Here is a 17,200-nt window from a genome sequence, read left to right as displayed (position 1 = left end):
TTGCTGAGAACAGTCAGCAGGGGCTTAGGCTGTTTTTCACTATTTGTTGTTTGTTATATATTATCATGATGTGTCACTGAATGTATTTTAATATCTGATATCTTGGGTTTAGGAGTCACATGGTCACTTTTTAACACTTGTTTTTTAAAAACAGGATAAATCGCAGTTGCTGACACAAGCAGCTCTAACTATGCTTCCTGATTCCAGCTGCTTCTGATTCCGCTGTAAGTGGCAGGGGCCAGTTGGGCAGGACACAAATTTGGCCACACAACCCCAAATTTTTCACAGGAAAATTATTCCTAATAGCAATTGGGGTGGCAGCCCAAAATTTTGAAGGCAGCTAAAGTGCCTTTAGCTACTTCCACTTACAGCTGTTAAAAAATCAATCATTCCAGTGTTTTCTATGCTGAAACCCAGTAAGTAATTTCTAAAGCCAGCAGGAGCCAGCTTTTGCCATTTGCAGTTTACAAGGCACTGAGAGCACAGACCCAGGTCTCCTTAATATTCTAGTCTGTGAAGATGCACTTGTTGGCAGCCAGTGTCTTTAACATTGTGTCTATAGGTGAAAATAAGACTCAGTGTTTTAGTTTCTGGTCAGAATAACTAATACACACAATGCCCAGTAATTTAGAAGAGAAGAAGGAATTACTACAGTGGTTTTAACTTGGTAAATATGGAATAAAGCTATTACCAGGACTGACATTCAATAGTTGTTCTTTGTCTTCACCCAAGACCCTTGTTCAGATAGAGCTGGTGGTAAATGAACTTTGCAGAGAAAACCTTAAGAGCTTTTTCCACATGGCTTAAGGATATTGCCGAAGTCAATTTTTTAGGTCACATTTTCTGGCTGTGAACTGCAGCTTATTTTAAGGCTTATAGACTGTTTGGGTCTCTCTAAAACAAGAAAAGGGAGCTAGCTCACCCCATTCTTTCAGTTCTAGATCTCTTCGTTGCATGGAAACAGAGGGAGTGCAACAGTTTACTAAATATACAGTAACTGATATATTTAAATATTTGGTAATTCTTTACTGCTGAATTACACAGGGATCTGGAGAGACCTGCAAACTGCTGAATCGCTTTTCTTCTTTCATACAGCGTGTTTCTGATAGTATAGAAGCTACCTCTAGTTTCTGATTAACAACTGTCTTCAATTGCTCCTGAGTTTTGCTGCAGTTGCTTTCCCATCTGAATTCCTTTCACATTTCCTACTATCTTCTTCCTATTTGTTATACTGACTAATTTTGTAAAATTGTCTTTGAAGAGTTGGGTTTGGGTGAAAATGCTTGAAACAGCTTCTACAGCAGTTTTTGTAGATAATACAGAGCCACATTTAAAAATCTGCTGTTTAATTTGTGGCTGCCGAAAAGTCAGATTAAAGCCAGTCCACAGATTAATTTTTTAAAAAATAATCTCAATTTGAAAAACTACACTTTGAAAACAAAACCAACACTGCCTTCAGAGTGAGTCAGTTGTTTTAGTCAATGAGAAAATTTCTGTCCATCTTTCCAAATAATGAAGAAATTGCCATTATTACCAAAGAATAATAAATTACTAGATAGGTAAGGTTTGGAAGGGAGTGTAGTATCCTTAAAATGGCAAGTGAGCTAATTCAACCTACATTGCATTGTTGAATGAAAGTATGTGAGATTAGTGAGATCTGACTAAAAAACTAGCAAAGATTCCTTTTTGTCGTAATAGGGCTCCTACTTCTCGTGAGAAACATGCGTGATTTTTCTTACTATAACTGATTATGGGCATAATTCCCTTTGGAGTTAATAAACAGACCTTTCTTCAGACTGTCTTGTTCCATAACTGAAAGACTTGTAGTGTTTTAATACGTACTTACACACTTCTGTATGTTTCAGTGTTTAAGTGCCTTTAAAGCACTAGATGTTGTGCCCTGTGGGAAGAGCTAATCTCACAACCTGTCAAATAGTAGCTTTGTTAAAGTAGCTATTAAATTAACTTTTATGCATTAGAATGCCCATGCAGTGCCTTGCTTTCCTATTTCACTGTTAGACATAAGCCTTCACAAATGTCAGGCAAATGCAGGGAATGCACAACTGCAAGGTAAGAAAGAGCAGTGAAATGCATTGAGGGAGTAGTGATTTAGATGGGATTTACCAAATGCATGAAACTAGTCTAGTTAATGGCTGCCTACTTTATGCCCAGATAAAATACCACTCTCTGGTGAGAACTAGATTTCCTACAGTTCTTTTAAAGACATTACATCCTAAGGAATTTAAGGGTCAGATTAGATTGTGAGGCATTCCCATACAACTCTGAAAGGGGCCATTATGCTTTGGGATAGAGGTGCCTTTTGTAGTGAGTGCACTCAGGCATTCAGGTTTTTAAGGTGTGACTTGCGGGTTTTTATTCTAGTTTTTACATAGGCATGCCTTGAGGCTAGATAGTAGAGAGAACAGTTTGAACATTCCTGTGATGATCAGATCCCAAATGAGATGTGGACTGCTGAATAAACCATCTGCATAGATAGTCCCAAACAAGACTTTAAAACTATCCTCTTACTTGAATGAGTAGTGTGCTCTTCTAGGTAGGATGAATTTTGCCCCAAGAGCACTGTCTGGTAATGAGTGTTGGGAGTGTTTTGCTCACAAAATGAAGTCTGGAGTGCTCTGTCCCATCAGAAGTCAGGTTGATGGACAAGTTTTCTTAGACTTGAGTTTTTTTGTGTTTTGCAGTCACAGACTCGGTAGCAGTAGTGTGAGGATCACTAGAATTACAAACAAGTATCTTCTGACACCTTTTATTTTTGCATTGAACAAACCTGATGATTAGAATAGTGAGCAGAAGTTTCTCAAGAGTTAATTACAGAAGTTGGTAGGACTTCACATGATGCTGCCATGTTCTCCCTTGCAAAGTCTCCTGATTTCAATACTTTTGAGGAAAAGCAAATTCACCAGTGATATTTGAAAACTCACTGTGAAACTCTTGTTTTTGTAAGGAAACCACATACTTTTGAAGACATAGGTAAGACTGTGGTTTTCTAGTTATGTATCCACAGGTACCGTGGTGATCAATGCTAAATGTTTGCTTTTGTTTAAAGGAAAAGAAAAGCCTGTGTTGTCATGAAGTGTTTAGTCTGCCTTCATTTATTCCTAGTAGCCTGATTTAGTTTGGGCTTAAGCAGACAATGTGCAGTATATGCTCACTGGCATCTGTACTTTTATCAGATATGTAATCAGTACCTTAGAGCTGATGGTAGCTGAAGACTATATGATTGTCTACTTGAATGGAGCAACACCAAGAAGAAGAATGCCTGGATTGGGTTGGATGAAAAAATGTTATCAGATGATTGATCGGCGGTAAGTAATATATTCCTGTCTGATCCACAGCTGTTATTTTAAACACTGTCCATTTCTGTAACTCACCTGTATGCCAGGGTTTACTGTATGGGATCTTTCTTTATCTTTTGTGGTTTTTTTCTGTTTTTCTAAGAATTTTTTTTTTTTTACTTAGATTACGGAAGAATTTGAAATCATTTATAATTGTTCATCCATCATGGTTTATCAGGACAATTCTGGCTGTGACACGACCTTTTATAAGGTATGTAATAAATGCCAGTGATTTTCTATGTCCCTAAGAGTACATATGCACCCTAAATCATCAAACATGGCTGTTAATCTTTCACTAAATAGTACTCATTTTATAGCTCATGTTGGGATTTTGGAAGTTGAATTTCACCTTCCTAAGGTGAATAGGGGAAAAAAAAAATTTATATGAGTATCTAGTTGCAGATGTCATAGACATGGTTTTGTAAACCTGTATGTGTATGTAAAACTGGAAATACAGTTCCATAAAATAGTCTTTATTTGGAACCCAGATAAAAGGCATATAGAAAAGGGGACTGCATGTAACATAATCACCTTATTTTAAAAATCCTGGCTACAGAACAAGATTAACTTACAGTTCTGGGTTTTTAAAATATCATTGCTGCTCATAATTCATACAAGAGGACTGCCTGCCCCCTGAGGTTTTTGAATGCATTTGGTTTCAAAAAAGGTTTAATGCTGTCAAAAATAATGCTTTGATTAGTAAGACAATCAAAAAAAAAGGTTACCAACTTTAAAGACTTCACACTTACTGTAGAGGGAAGTATGCAGTTCAAATCCTGAGATCAGAGAGAGCAGACTGGAAGGTGTGAAAAAGAGTTGCTTCAGGCAGGAAAAGAATCATCATCTACAGAAGCCACACAGCGAATGACATATGTCATGAGAGATCTCAGGGAGTTCTGCTCACAGACTGCAGGTGAAGACACTGGAGATGTCTTGTCACAGGGTGCTCTGCCCTGACAGGGTGACACTGGGATCGGGAAGCATGTGAGATGTCCCATTGCTGCCAAAGTGCAACAGGCAGAGTGTCATAATGGAGCTCCTTTCTAGATGTGGTATCTTTAAGACCAAGTTGAAAGTAACAATTCAAAATACCAGAGTAACAGGGAAGCAATACTTGGAATTATCAACAGTAGTTATGAGGATTCACTGAGTTGCATTTTGATATCTGAGATATTTCTGTTGCCATCTTATTTGCTCCCAGAAATGAGAGTTTGTTTTTTTCTTTTAGAGTCATGTCTGTTTCAATTCATTAGTCATTTATTCAAAATGACCATACTAAGCAGCAGTGATTAGAGGTTTTTCATTACCAAACAGGAGAAAATATTCACTCTAAATAGTTTAATATTCACTCTAAATAGAGCAGATTAGCAGTACTTAACTAGACACACTAGAGACCATCTCAGCCAAGTAGACTGAGTCTTGGTGTGAGAAGAAAGTGAATTGCAAATATAAGCTGAAAAAAGGTGGGCAGGGCACATGACTAGTGTGACTTTTGTGGAGGATGACTTGAGATATTTGGACCCTTACCAAGGACAGAAGAACATTATGAGTCCTGTCCCAGCTAAGATGTGGGACTGAACAGCAGAAATCAAAAACCTGAAAGACAACAAAATTTTAAGGGGCAGTCAAGTCACTGAGGGCAGGCTATCCTCAATTCTACCTCAACTCTATTCTACCTCAAAAACTGGCAAGAAAATTCAGTGGAGTGTGGGACCCATCTTGACTGACAAACTATTGTCTGAATACACAGAATGAAAAGAACTAGAGGTAACAGAGATAGATCTTGGATACTCTTTTAGGACCCTTATAGATACTCCAGAAATTATTTGAGTTGTGTTAGGTAAGAAATTAGATTTCTAATAAAGCAAGGGTCTGTGAAACATGCTTGACTTGTGATGAAAGTATTTAAATGGTGGAAAGTTACCATTATTGGCAGCATGCTTTCCCTAAAGTCTGAAAGAAGCTGTATCTGGCATGCCCATACACTGACTCCCACATGAAGGAATTACTTGGAAATCAGTCACTGTAGTGGAATTAGTGGACCCAGAAGAATCCTTAGGAGGAAAAATTAGCCTTTGAAAGATTTTTTTAATCCCTTCCCACCATCTTTAGAAGCTTATGATTGACTTGCAGCTTGCCAAGTTATTTTAGGTGGCAGTTCTGATGCTACAGACTATGATTAACATTTTGGGTAAAATGCTAAGAATCTGTGTATTACCAAGCTTTGACTGAATAACTGTGAGTGATTCTTGGATCTAAAATGTGTCCATTGTCTGATCCTATGTGTGTGTGCCTAGTGATGCTAATCTGGTACAAATTACAGTGAATGAGCTTAAACAACTGTTCACAGCACCTTTATGTATTCTGTTCCAGTTGTCTCAATTTATCTTATGGGGAAGATATGTATGCTGAGGGGAGGGCCAGTAACGTTCTGCTCAGAGCTCTTTCAGAAGCTTCCTATTGTCTGGCTGCATGTCAGCAGCAGGTCAGCAGTAAATAGACAGAACATGTTCTGTTTTTCAAGACCTACAGTTAACATATATGGTCAATGTGAGCTTGCCACTACTACTGATGTTACAAGATGATCTAAATACAACTAGAGCTAAATTTGAAAATTGGCTTTATGAGCCAAATGAGAAAGATAGATTTATCATAACCTCACACTTACCAAATAGCTTAGGTTAGACAAGTAAATAGCCTTATGTTTTAAGTGTGTTTTCTGAACAATTTAGCCTTAATTCCAAATGATCATTTTTCAAGCGCAATAAATGAATGATATAGCACAGCAGGAATAAACAAGATATTTCCTCATAAAAACAGACCCTGCAGTAAGAATAGACACAATCAGATCTATGGTCTTCTGAACAAATGATGAAATTCAGTTTTATTGTGTTTGATTGAGAATTGGTGTAAAATAGAAATGCTAAGTCATCACAATCACTTGATAACCATCACGACGATTATATCCATGTAAGTAATACTTCCCATCTCTTTTTACATGTAAGTAGTCTGTAAGGAATTTGATTGTTTTCCAAATTTTTATACATCTCCTTCCAACTGTCCATTGCATTCATATTCACTCAAGTTCAGATGGGAATGCCCAGGTACCTTGCCTTCTAAGATGTTACAGCTGCCTCATACATCAGCAAAGTTGAGTCATTTATTGCCCACGAGTTACGTCAGGGATTAATACCTTCAGGCTCTGTGTGAAAGTCCTGGTTCTTTCCCAGAGGGAAGTTTTCAGACTGAGCCATTAAGTAAGAGAGGATTGGCATGATAAAAAGTGCTATCCCACCTCACAGGATTTCCCTCTTACCAGCCTTTTTCAACTGTGGTAGGTGGATTTTTTGAGTCATTAATCATTAACAGTCCAGTCTCTCAATCTGTAATTGAAATATGAATATCCAAATGCTTAATTATTTAACATATTTAATACATTTCTTCATTTGGTTTTAGTATGTCATAAAAGAGTGGGGGCAAAGTTATTTTAATACCTTTTTTCTGTGTTTCAGCTCTAAGTTCAGCAGTAAGATACAGTACATCAACACGTTGGCAGAGCTTCGGGAGATGATTCCAATGGAGTATGTGCATATACCAGATAGTATTGTCAAGTAAGTGATGTACACTAAGCATGTACTTGTTCTAATGGAAACTATTTCCACAAACTAATAATAGTGTTACAGACTGTAAGAAAAACAGAAAGCACTTTCCTGATGTTCTTAAAAATTATCATGTGTTGTTCCACAAACATTTCACTGTCAAACTCAGAAGCAGAAGACCATTGTGTAAGAGAAACACAACACACAATAAATATTTACTTCTAGGGGAGTGGGAAAATAGTTTGGCCTTTCCTGAGGTATCATCTATGCCATATTTTTTCGTAACTTTTACTACTATTTAAGTGAAAGTGTTTTCAAGTTTTATTCATGCAGGGCTTTGAACAGAAACATTAATTAAAAGATAGCCTGTTCAATACAAGACCAGTGAAATTCCATAGGTTTACTGTTCCTTACCCTGTCAATTTTCGTGGTTAAATCCACAACCACTGAAAGACAGTTTCTCTGTTCTTGCAGCTTATGTGAAGAAGTTTTGTAAATTTTAGCAGGCATTTCTAAAGGAAAATATCTGTTAAAAATTTGTAGGAAGTTGATTGGCATTGCTCACCTCAACTGACATTTTTTCAGACTGGAAAACAACAAAATGAAATGGTATACCAGGACTGAAAACACAACTGAAAAAAAACATGGTCTTCATGTAGTCATTATCAAAAAGATGTACAGTTCAGGTTTTTTTTTTTTAATTATTCTCTTTAGCAAATGTCCCAGGTATTGAAGAGCCTGTTCTATAAGGTAGTTTGGTGAGTAGATACATAAGTATGATTGTATTTTCATTATGATTGGTCAGTGACAGCTTTTGAAGTTGTCACAGATCTCTTCGACCCAGGCAGGAGTTTTCACACCTGATTAACAGCAGTAGTAAGGCAATTTCCTTTGTCAGGCTAGTGGTGTAATTCCAGGGAGCAAGTGGGAAGCTCAGTTCTGGCAATGGCAGTCATGAAAACAGTATATTACAGTTGTGAAATCAGAGGTCATAGAGACTTTCACTCAATCTCATTTGCTGCTGTAACTTCTGTAGAGATGGAATGTTGCTAAGAATGTGGAGCAGAGGCCATTGGTCAACTGACAAAGAGATGTCCATAATGTTTTAACATCCCTAACAAATTATCTTTTGATTCCTGTAAACGTTTTGGTTTCCTATAGTTCCCTTTGTTAGAAACCTTACCATGATACAGAGAGTTTCTATCTGTTTCCTTGCTGTGTTTTACCGTTACACCGTGGCAGTACACACATCTGTGTTATGCACATTTTTTCTTCCCTGTAGAATTAAAAATGTTCAAGAAGTCCATTCACCTGTCCGACCAAAGGTGAAATGATCATGGCACTAGTACCAAAGAAATGTTAGTAGTCAAAACTTCAAGAGTTTTAAGGCAATGCCTATTTCATGTCATCAGCAGCCAGATGAGAGATTATGAGTTTGCTGAAAAAAGACAGAACTGGAAAGATGACAGTTTGTGGCAAGCATTTCAAGATGTTGTGATAACAAGATTTAGAGGCTGTGTGCATTCAAGGCATTTGTGAGGGGCTATTCCTGTACCATCGGGAGAAGAGCAGTGTTCAGCTCATAGCTTCACTTCTGGTGCAAGTTGAGAGAGATTCCTGCAGAAAAATACAGTTAATCTTTTGGCTTCGTAATCTCCATTGCCAAGAACAAACATACCACCTATGGTCAAGAAAAATCCCACCTTTATAAAGTACATAGTGTTACGCCAGAATTTGGTTTGTGTCGTTTTTTGGTAGTTTTTAGTGAAGTGGGATACAATATGCTTGTTGTATCATATGAACTTTTACATCTTTTCTCTTCCTTCATCCACTCGTATCTTGTAAGGTATGATGAAGAGAAGTGTATTAAGAGAAGAATGAGGTAAAACTTGCTTTCTAGCCCAGTGCTGCTGCTCATAATGGAGTGAATCTGTGTGACAGCCTTTCACCTGCAGGCGACCTCAACAGCTGAATGAGAGAGGACTTGCAATGATGTGGAACCTTACTTTCCCCTTCAAGCTGTTGAGATCAGCCTCCCTTGCGAATAAAACTCACTGAACTGTAAATGTCCTTGACTTGGCCCAGGCTGCAGCTAGTTTAACATTATCTGATAGAGCAACTGAATGCTTTCAGCTCTGTCCACTGGGCATGCCTCAGACCCCTGCTGCTTCTCTGTCTCTGCCTCCAAATGAGCTAAATAAGGAGTTACAGATTTAAGGTGGGTTGAGCACAGGGATAAATGGTATCATACTGAAGTGAAGATCTTTAGGGTTAGCTCTAAATTATACTGGGTGCCTATTTTAAAAGCATGTACTGTATTTGTTCTTTGCTCTGCTATTGCTCTGCTTCACTCTTATGCTCTGCTTGCTTCTCTGTTTCTTCATATCAATAACTTTTACTCATGCAGACTGGATGAAGAGCTGAGGGAAGCTTCAGAAACAGCTAAGTAAGATAGCTTTCAGCTGAATGCTGGCATTATATTGTTTCACAGGAATAGCTTGAATGCAGTAGTAAATTGTGTTTGGTACAACAGTCAGCTTGTAGTATCAATTGCTGTGTCAGTTGCCCCATTTGTGAATTGACTTCCCCTCTCACTGCTTTTGTACTGCTGGGTCTCAGTAATAAATAATCATACCTTTACACTATAAAACATTTTTGCTGGTTTTTGATGATTGTTTCTGCAGTCACGGGAATGACTGAAATCACATACTCCATTAAAATGGATCATTAAACATTTTCTACCTTTCACCTTTTATGTCAGATGATTCATACAGTTTTTAAGAGGTAGTTCTTTCTACAATTTTTTTTTTTACAGTTTACTAAATTAAGGTTAGCTAATATACCTCATTCTCAGTCAAGGTAGATACCTTAACCATAAATTCTTTTGTCTTTCCAGTGTTGGCTGGATAGGCCAGGGAATTAATACTTGATAATAATATTATACGGTCTATGGTTACTTAATAAATCAGTGGCAGGTGATGATCAGATGCTTTAAACTGATAACTCTGTGCTTTGACTTGAGTATATTGAGGCAGTATGGTATAGAGAACCAAAGAAATCCTTAAGTACACAATTCTTGACTCACTGAACAGAGCTTTAGAAAGTATCCAGTGCACTTTCCTCATGTGGGTATTGTACACAAAATTCCTGAGCAGGAGTCTGTGTCTGTTTTTCTAGTTTAACATTCTCCCTTGCAGTTTTTGTAACCAAAGATTTTGAGTTTTGAAATTTCTTTTCATCTTACAGCTTCTTCTTTTTCCAAAACTTTTTCCAAAAGTTCCTTCTTTTGCAGTACACATTTTCCTTCAGTTCTTCTGAGGTTAGTTTCTAAAACAACCACAGAGAAATATCTAAAATACTGGCCACTGCTTTTTGATTCTAGTAGTTAAGACTGCCTCAGAAGCAATAAATTCACACAAGTAGTTATCTCATACCACCTGACTATTTTGTTAGACAAAAAGGCCTACCCAGCCTTGAAATGTAACCACTATCCCTTCTATTCAAACATTTTCAAATGCACTGCATATGTGACAATGAAAACTCAGTGCAAGAAAGCTGCTTTCTTTTTACTCCATTTAAAATATTAGAAGCTGCAGTGTAACATGTGAAAGGGGAACAAAATATTCATATGAGGCATCACTGATTATTGTTATTGTTGGATGTATGAGGTCACTGTAGTGCATTTCCCTTCTCCATATTGAAGAAATAGCTTAAAATTTTTTTTCTCAAACTAATGTGTGTTGTGGGCACTAAGATCCCTACATTCCTAACAACAACAACATTTCTGTGTTTGTGCTGTCAAAGATACTCACTACAGTTGATTATTACATCCCCAAATTTTATGTCGTATTTTAAAAGAGAAATAAATAAATAAACACAGAAAAAATGTTTACTTATCTTTTTCCTTGTATCCAGAACTAGCTGCCTCTCAAATGATCCAGAAATGGCTTCAGTGGAGCAGGAGTAAGAATTTATGCCTGATACTGTCATTACATTTTACCGTTATTTTACAACCATGCTGCTAGGAACTGAGGCTGGGTAGACTCCTTAAAGCTTTTTTGAGACCTAAATACTTTTATGGTAATATTCAGGAACAACATATACAGGCAGAAAAAGCATTGAAGCTTTGGTATCTTTATATTTTATATAATTTATATATGTGTTATATACTGAAGATTTGTTATATTTGTGTTGCACTGTGAAGTGTGTTTGAAGTGTCCTTAACCATTTTCAAGCAGAGAGAGATATAATTGTTAGCCTGAGAATATTCAGGTTAAGGTATGTTAAAAACAGATAGAAAAAGTGCATCATGATCACAGTGAAGATGGTCCCATGCGTTACCCTCAATTTTAAACTTGTTGTTCTCATTCAAAGATTAAAAAGTCTTACATTTTACTTTGATTTCTGGGCCATACTCTTGACATGTGCCGTCTCTTTGCTTTTCTGCTTCTCAGCTTCTTCCATGATTATTTTCCTGATTAACTCTCAAGCGTCTTTACGTCTTTTCCTTTCAAAGATGGACTGGTTCCCTTGGAAATGGGAATGTGTCAGTCCTCTGGTATGCTATTGCTCTGTCTGATGCCATAACTGAAGCATGAAAATGGAAACCCCTGCACTGCTCTTCCTGTTCATCAATGAGAGTGTTGGTGGGTGTGGTGTGTCACACAAGCACTGACAGTTCATTGCTAGAACAGCATGTCAGGAGAACCAGCCATTGCAGCAGAGTGTGCATATGGCAGAGGGACTGAGGACTTTGCTGTCCCTACCCATGTCTTGGTTTGAAAGACAAGTGTCTGCCAAGGAAGGAAGGAGTCTCCCTTGGAATGGAAGAAAAAAAATTGCAACCCCCTTCCCTCCGAGTTATTATAATTTTGTAATCAAGGGGCTTTCAGGCAAAGATATGAGGAACAGGAATAACAGTTCTTTACTATTATATATCTATATGTGTATAACCAGTCAGACAAACAGCAACAACTCTGGCAGTACCAGCACACACAAACCCAGTGCCGGCCTTCTCGGCTGTCGGGCCCTTTCCCCTCGGGTGCAGTTCCGCTCGCAGCCGGCAGGGGCGCTGGCGGCTCCCGGTGAGCAGGGCAGGTGCGATGGTTCCCCCGCGGCTGCAGGGGGCGCTCCGGAGCGAGCTCGGGGAGCACGCGGCACCCGTGCCCTGGGATCCCGGGAAGGGATGGAACAAAAAAGCTTCACAAACCCCTGGGCAGCTGATCCCGGACTCTCAGGAACAGCGGGCTGGAGCGGCAGGCTGGAGCAGCAGGGACGAGCACAAATCCCGGGTGGCAGACAAGATGTATCGAACTCCGGAGCTGCAGCGGAACCCCCGGAGGTCTGGGCAGGCAGGGCGAGCAGGGCTACAGAGTAGCGAAGGCTCGAAACAACGGCGGGGGCAGGGCGGCCTCAGCCTGGCTCCCACCAGGGCAGGGAAAAATGGACTTAGGAATTCCGGGGTCTCTCTGGTAGGAGGAAGGCAGCCAAAGAAGCAGCCTCTCTCTCCGTCCAAATGCCAGGAACTGGCTGCCCACAAACACAGGTGAAAGAGATGCACCCCTCCTTCTGTGGCCAGGTCCTTTGTTTTTCTTAAGCACCCAGTAATTTGTCCTCCTGGCAACATGTATGGGGAAAATTCCTTTAAGAGAAAAAGAAAACAGGAGGAGAACTAAAACCCCAACAACCCATCTGACGGGTGTGTAGAAAAACGCTGTTGTCTTGATGCCTTGGGTTTTAACTTTCATATTTGTCAAATCCTGTACTGCCTAGTGTGTAACTCTGAAGTTTCTTGTGGTCTGTTAGCTGCTGTTCTCTCATGCCAGGTAGACATAACAAAGCCTCTCCAGGCCTGTTCTCCAAGGACGCTCAGACTGTCCTAGGCCCAAAAAGTATAAACCAAAAGCCTCTAAACGGAGGGGGCAGGCTTGGGGAAGCTGCATCATTAACTGAAGCTTTAATTGGAGAATTAACCCTGATATGCAAATGAACCAAACTTATAAAAGTGTGAAGAACTCGTGACCTATTGTCCATCTTGGGGTCCATCTTGGCAGTAGCCTCTGGACTCCCCAGGGTGTACCTTTGAAGGCCCTTCAAATAAATACCTACCTTTATTCCCTTATTCCTGTCTATGTTTTTTAGGTGGCCACTTCAGGCATCGGTCTCACACTGGAATATTGTACAGGAAATATCATACAGTAAACCTGAATCCTCAGCAAAAGATTCCATTAATAACATGAGTATTAATAAATAATTAGAAGTATATGTAGCAAAAAGTTGCATAAATAATTTGGAGCTTTGGTTTTTACTTTTTAAAATATAAAACAGTACTCTAATAAGCTATCACACTGTCATACCTCATATACAGGTTAGAATCATAAAGGTAAAATCCTGATTCCTGAACCGGTTGACATTATACCTCATTATGCATCTTTTTCTTTCCTCAGACACTGTTTTATTCTATAATGAGTCAATATGAGAACTGGTTTTCAAAGTATAAGAACAAAAAATGACAAGTTAAAGACTTTGCTAATGATTTTGACCTTTTGTGGCTTGAGCAACTTTCCTGTTTTTCTCAAAAGATAAGCTGGGCAGCAAAAAGCAATACGAGAAAAGAATTTACATTTATCTTAAATATAGTTAAAGCCAAATAATGGTAATTCATAGCATTTATTTTCCCTGCATAAGTATGACTCTGTCTTCAGAAGTGGCAATAATCTTCCTGTGATCATATCCCTCATTTCTTGTGTAATTTCTTCAGGAAATAGGATCCTGTGTAAATCCCTTCACTCTGAGAACAGCAGTTTTACACAGACTTTTGTTCTGTATCCTTTCTGCTGAAATGCCTCTGGAGTCTGCCCAGCTCTTAGTTTGTTTCTGTTGTCTCTTTCATACTATTCCAAAGGCTTTTGTCTATTGTCATGCTCCCTTGTGTTCTATTTTGTTCAACTCCTTGCACTTCTTCGTGACTTTAAAAAAAAATTATTAAATAATTCACAGTGAAAGAACCATTGTGTAACAGTTCATAAATATTGAGGAAACTTTAAATTATGTATTCTTGAAGGAAGATTGTATCTTGAGGCAACATTTATGAAGCAACTTCTTAGTCTAAAGAATACTTCTGAAGTGTTTGATGACGTGCTTTGCACTAAATAGCAAAACTCTACACTTAGCAACATTTTTAGGGGTACCCATTCCTACCACACTGTTGTATCATTTCACCAGTGGCTCTTCTCCCACCTGATGTTTACTTCAGATTGGAATTGCTGAAAAAGTAGTTGTTAATGTCAATAAAACAATAACAGAACTTAATAAGGTGTGTACTTCCATAGATGTAGATGGGATGTGTGTAAGTTATTTCACACTATTGCATTGAAGTAAGTGAGAGATAAGGATACTCAATGCTTTTTGGGAGCTCAGGATTGGGTAAATGACTAGCCATGTGTTTTCACACACTGATTAATTTGATGTTGTTGTTCTTTGTCATTTTGTCTTTAATAAATAGCATGGACATGACCCTGAAATAAGAAGCATCGTTGCCAGGCATTTGAAGAAGAGGTTTCACATGGATTTTCATCACCCAGACAATCACAACCATGCTGTACAATGAGTGATTTGGTCAATTGTGTTTGGTTCATAAGTTTTCCCTTTCATTCAGCAATTCAAGAAGACCAAAAGGGCCAGTCCTATTGCCATGGGGCAGCAGAATTTTTGGGCCTGGTTATTTTTGTTGTTTTCAGAAACAGTTTTCATTAGGAAAGCTATATCATCTAGCATTGGTTTCTGTGTGTGTGTGCCATTTCTTTTTAGAAGGATACCATTTTACCAACAGTGTGCCTCATGAATAGGTCAATGAGGATGGGGATTTTTTCATTTTTGTCTTCAGCATGTTAATGTTTATGCATAGCTGAACATGATCATTATAGTTACAATAAGTATTAGTTTGCTTGTGTCACAAAGCAGCAGCAACTTTATTGTTTAAAAATAATTTTAGAAACTATGCAGGACTTTTTTGAATTTGACAGGCCATGTTGGATGAGGCTTTGGGCAGCATGTCTAGTAAAAGGTGTCCTTGGCACAAGGCAAAAGGGCTGGACCTAGATGATCCTTGAGACGCCTTCCAGCTGAAAGTATTCATGCTTCTATGAACTTGTGTTTCTTGCTGTCTGAAAAGTCTTTCCATCTTCATTAAATGATTTTTTTATTTGGTCAGAGAAAAGTGTGATATACTAAAAAATAAATTAGTTGTCAAACAGACTTCCAAGAGGGCGAATGAGTAACTCAAATTTTATTTTACTAATTGAGTTTAGTATCTTTGTTTTAGGGATAATTTTCTGGAAGCAGCTAATCCTGTAAATGACTGTTATATATTCTAAAATTCTTGGAGCACTAATTTATTGTTTCTTTCTAAGTCTGTTTCTTTAAAAACATTTTTTTAAAGTTATGAGTCTTCAAATTACATACTGTCTCCAATTGTAAAGGCTATTAATTTTCTCAATGTGAGTCAGATATTCTTTCCTACTAACAGCTGAGAGGTGGGAGTCATACTCATTTTTTAGGAATATATGTTAAAATATTGTTCAGAGTGTTTCTGTTAGATAAAAAAATAAGTCTTACAATGCTGTTTGTTGTCTGTGTCACAGAACACAGCAGTAAAAACACAAAAAAACCCCTAAGCATCTGTTGTTTGCTGCTGTCCTGTTTATTGCCACAAAAGATACTACTGTAAGTCCTACTCCTTACTGGGAAATAGCTTCAGTTTCTCAGACTATGCTTTTGCAGGAGTGTACAAAGTAATTATCGAGTGATTTCTGTATGATTTTAAAAGACAAGAGTCAAGAATATGACAAATGTTTTCTCTTACCCTAATGAACACACATACTCACTTTCCAAACCTGCTGACTAACCTGCCTTTTGGGAAGTCCTAATGGGAGTCATATTATTACATACTCTTTGAAATATTCTTTTTTTCACAAGGTACTTACATGCCCTAGAATTACATCTGTGGATTCTTTACTTTGTAAACAAATCCTTAGACATAACAATTCAAGATAAATGCACCTTTTAAGTATGGTCTAACTCTAGTCCTGCTTTCAGTTCAGAATTATTAATGGAACAGAAAACAAGCAAAATACTTATTGGGGCATAAAGTTTAAGCAGAGGCAGTATAGCATGAGCATTCATTTTTTCAGCAGGATCTAAACTGAAAGTAAAAGTTCTGTTTGTCCTTCGATATTTTTGTTCTGTGGTTCACACACTTCCAACTCTGTCAGTTTCTGTTTTGTATTTGCAAGATAGTCTGCAAGCAGTGAAGCAAGCATCTGTCATTGTGTGCATAGTTGGCTTCAGCTTCTGTAACAAAGATTGACAAAATTGTCAGAAAGGCAAAAGAGTGCTTTCTTATTGGCCAGCATGAAAACTGAAATATGTGCCCTCTGCAGTCCTTGCTCTGTGCTGGTGTCTCTGTCATACTTGCTAGTCTGCTGTATCACATCTTTCTGTCAGTTCCTGAAAATTTTCACAGAGGAAGGGCCTAATCCTGCTGACCATTGTTGCTGCTCTGTAACCTTGTCTTAAACTAGGGTCTGGTAGTTTCCACCTTTTCTCAGATATTAAATCCTGGCTTGTGTCTGCCTTATAAAAGTGCTGTCACTTAGTATATTGGGGATAATGTTTTATGTACAGATTAATATTTGTATTGACTTCCAGATGCTAATTAAGCTTCATTAAGATCTAAACTATTAAAAGCATTTAGTAGCATGAAGTTGCATCTTTTGTAGACTTGTAGTTTAAGCCTCCTAGGACAAGCCACGTGACTGGTGTTACGCAATAGATGAGAAAAGTTTCCACTTGAGAAGTTCACCACAAGGCGGAGGTTCAGCACAAATCTTCATTCACTGTTTGAGACCTAAGTGGGGTATAAGAGATTTGTGATTTTGTCAGCTCAGAGTTGAATTTAATTCTATTTGCTTCTTGTGAAATAACTAAACAGCAAAGTTATACATTAATTAATATGATTAGTGTGGACAGAATAATGGTGGCAGCTTGAGATGGAAGGAATTTGTTTAAGCCAAATCTCACATTAAAATAAAATGGGGCATCTATGTGATGGTTAAAAAATTATTGCAAGACCAAAGTGTGGTTATCTTTGCTTATTAATATATTTTGGAAAGTTTTTTAATGTTATGATATAGCAATTCTATATAAACAATAACGTATCAATATTACTAAACCAGTAGTTTGTTG

At 38.0% G+C, this 17,200-nt stretch overlaps 1 protein-coding gene across 1 annotated transcript in view; it reads left to right on the top strand.

The window, feature by feature from the left end:
• PRUNE2 (prune homolog 2 with BCH domain) overlaps positions 1–10,922 on the top strand; it is a gene marked incomplete at both ends in the record, with an annotated part of 138,500 nt that extends 127,578 nt beyond the window's left edge. Inside the window, 6 exons of the mRNA XM_082300845.1 lie at positions 3,195–3,326; positions 3,481–3,567; positions 6,869–6,967; positions 8,802–8,837; positions 9,363–9,401; positions 10,871–10,922. Of these exons, the coding sequence (XP_082156971.1) occupies positions 3,195–3,326; positions 3,481–3,567; positions 6,869–6,967; positions 8,802–8,837; positions 9,363–9,401; positions 10,871–10,922 (445 nt within the window). The remainder of the gene's footprint in view (positions 1–3,194; positions 3,327–3,480; positions 3,568–6,868; positions 6,968–8,801; positions 8,838–9,362; positions 9,402–10,870) is intronic.
• Between the last annotated feature and the right edge of the window lie 6,278 nt (positions 10,923–17,200).

This window comes from Coloeus monedula (assembly GCF_965178545.1).
Source record: "Coloeus monedula genome assembly, chromosome: Z".
NCBI classification, from domain to species: domain Eukaryota; kingdom Metazoa; phylum Chordata; class Aves; order Passeriformes; family Corvidae; genus Coloeus; species Coloeus monedula.
Note: the sequence above shows the minus strand (reverse complement) of the source record. Positions and strands in the feature narration are given on the sequence as shown.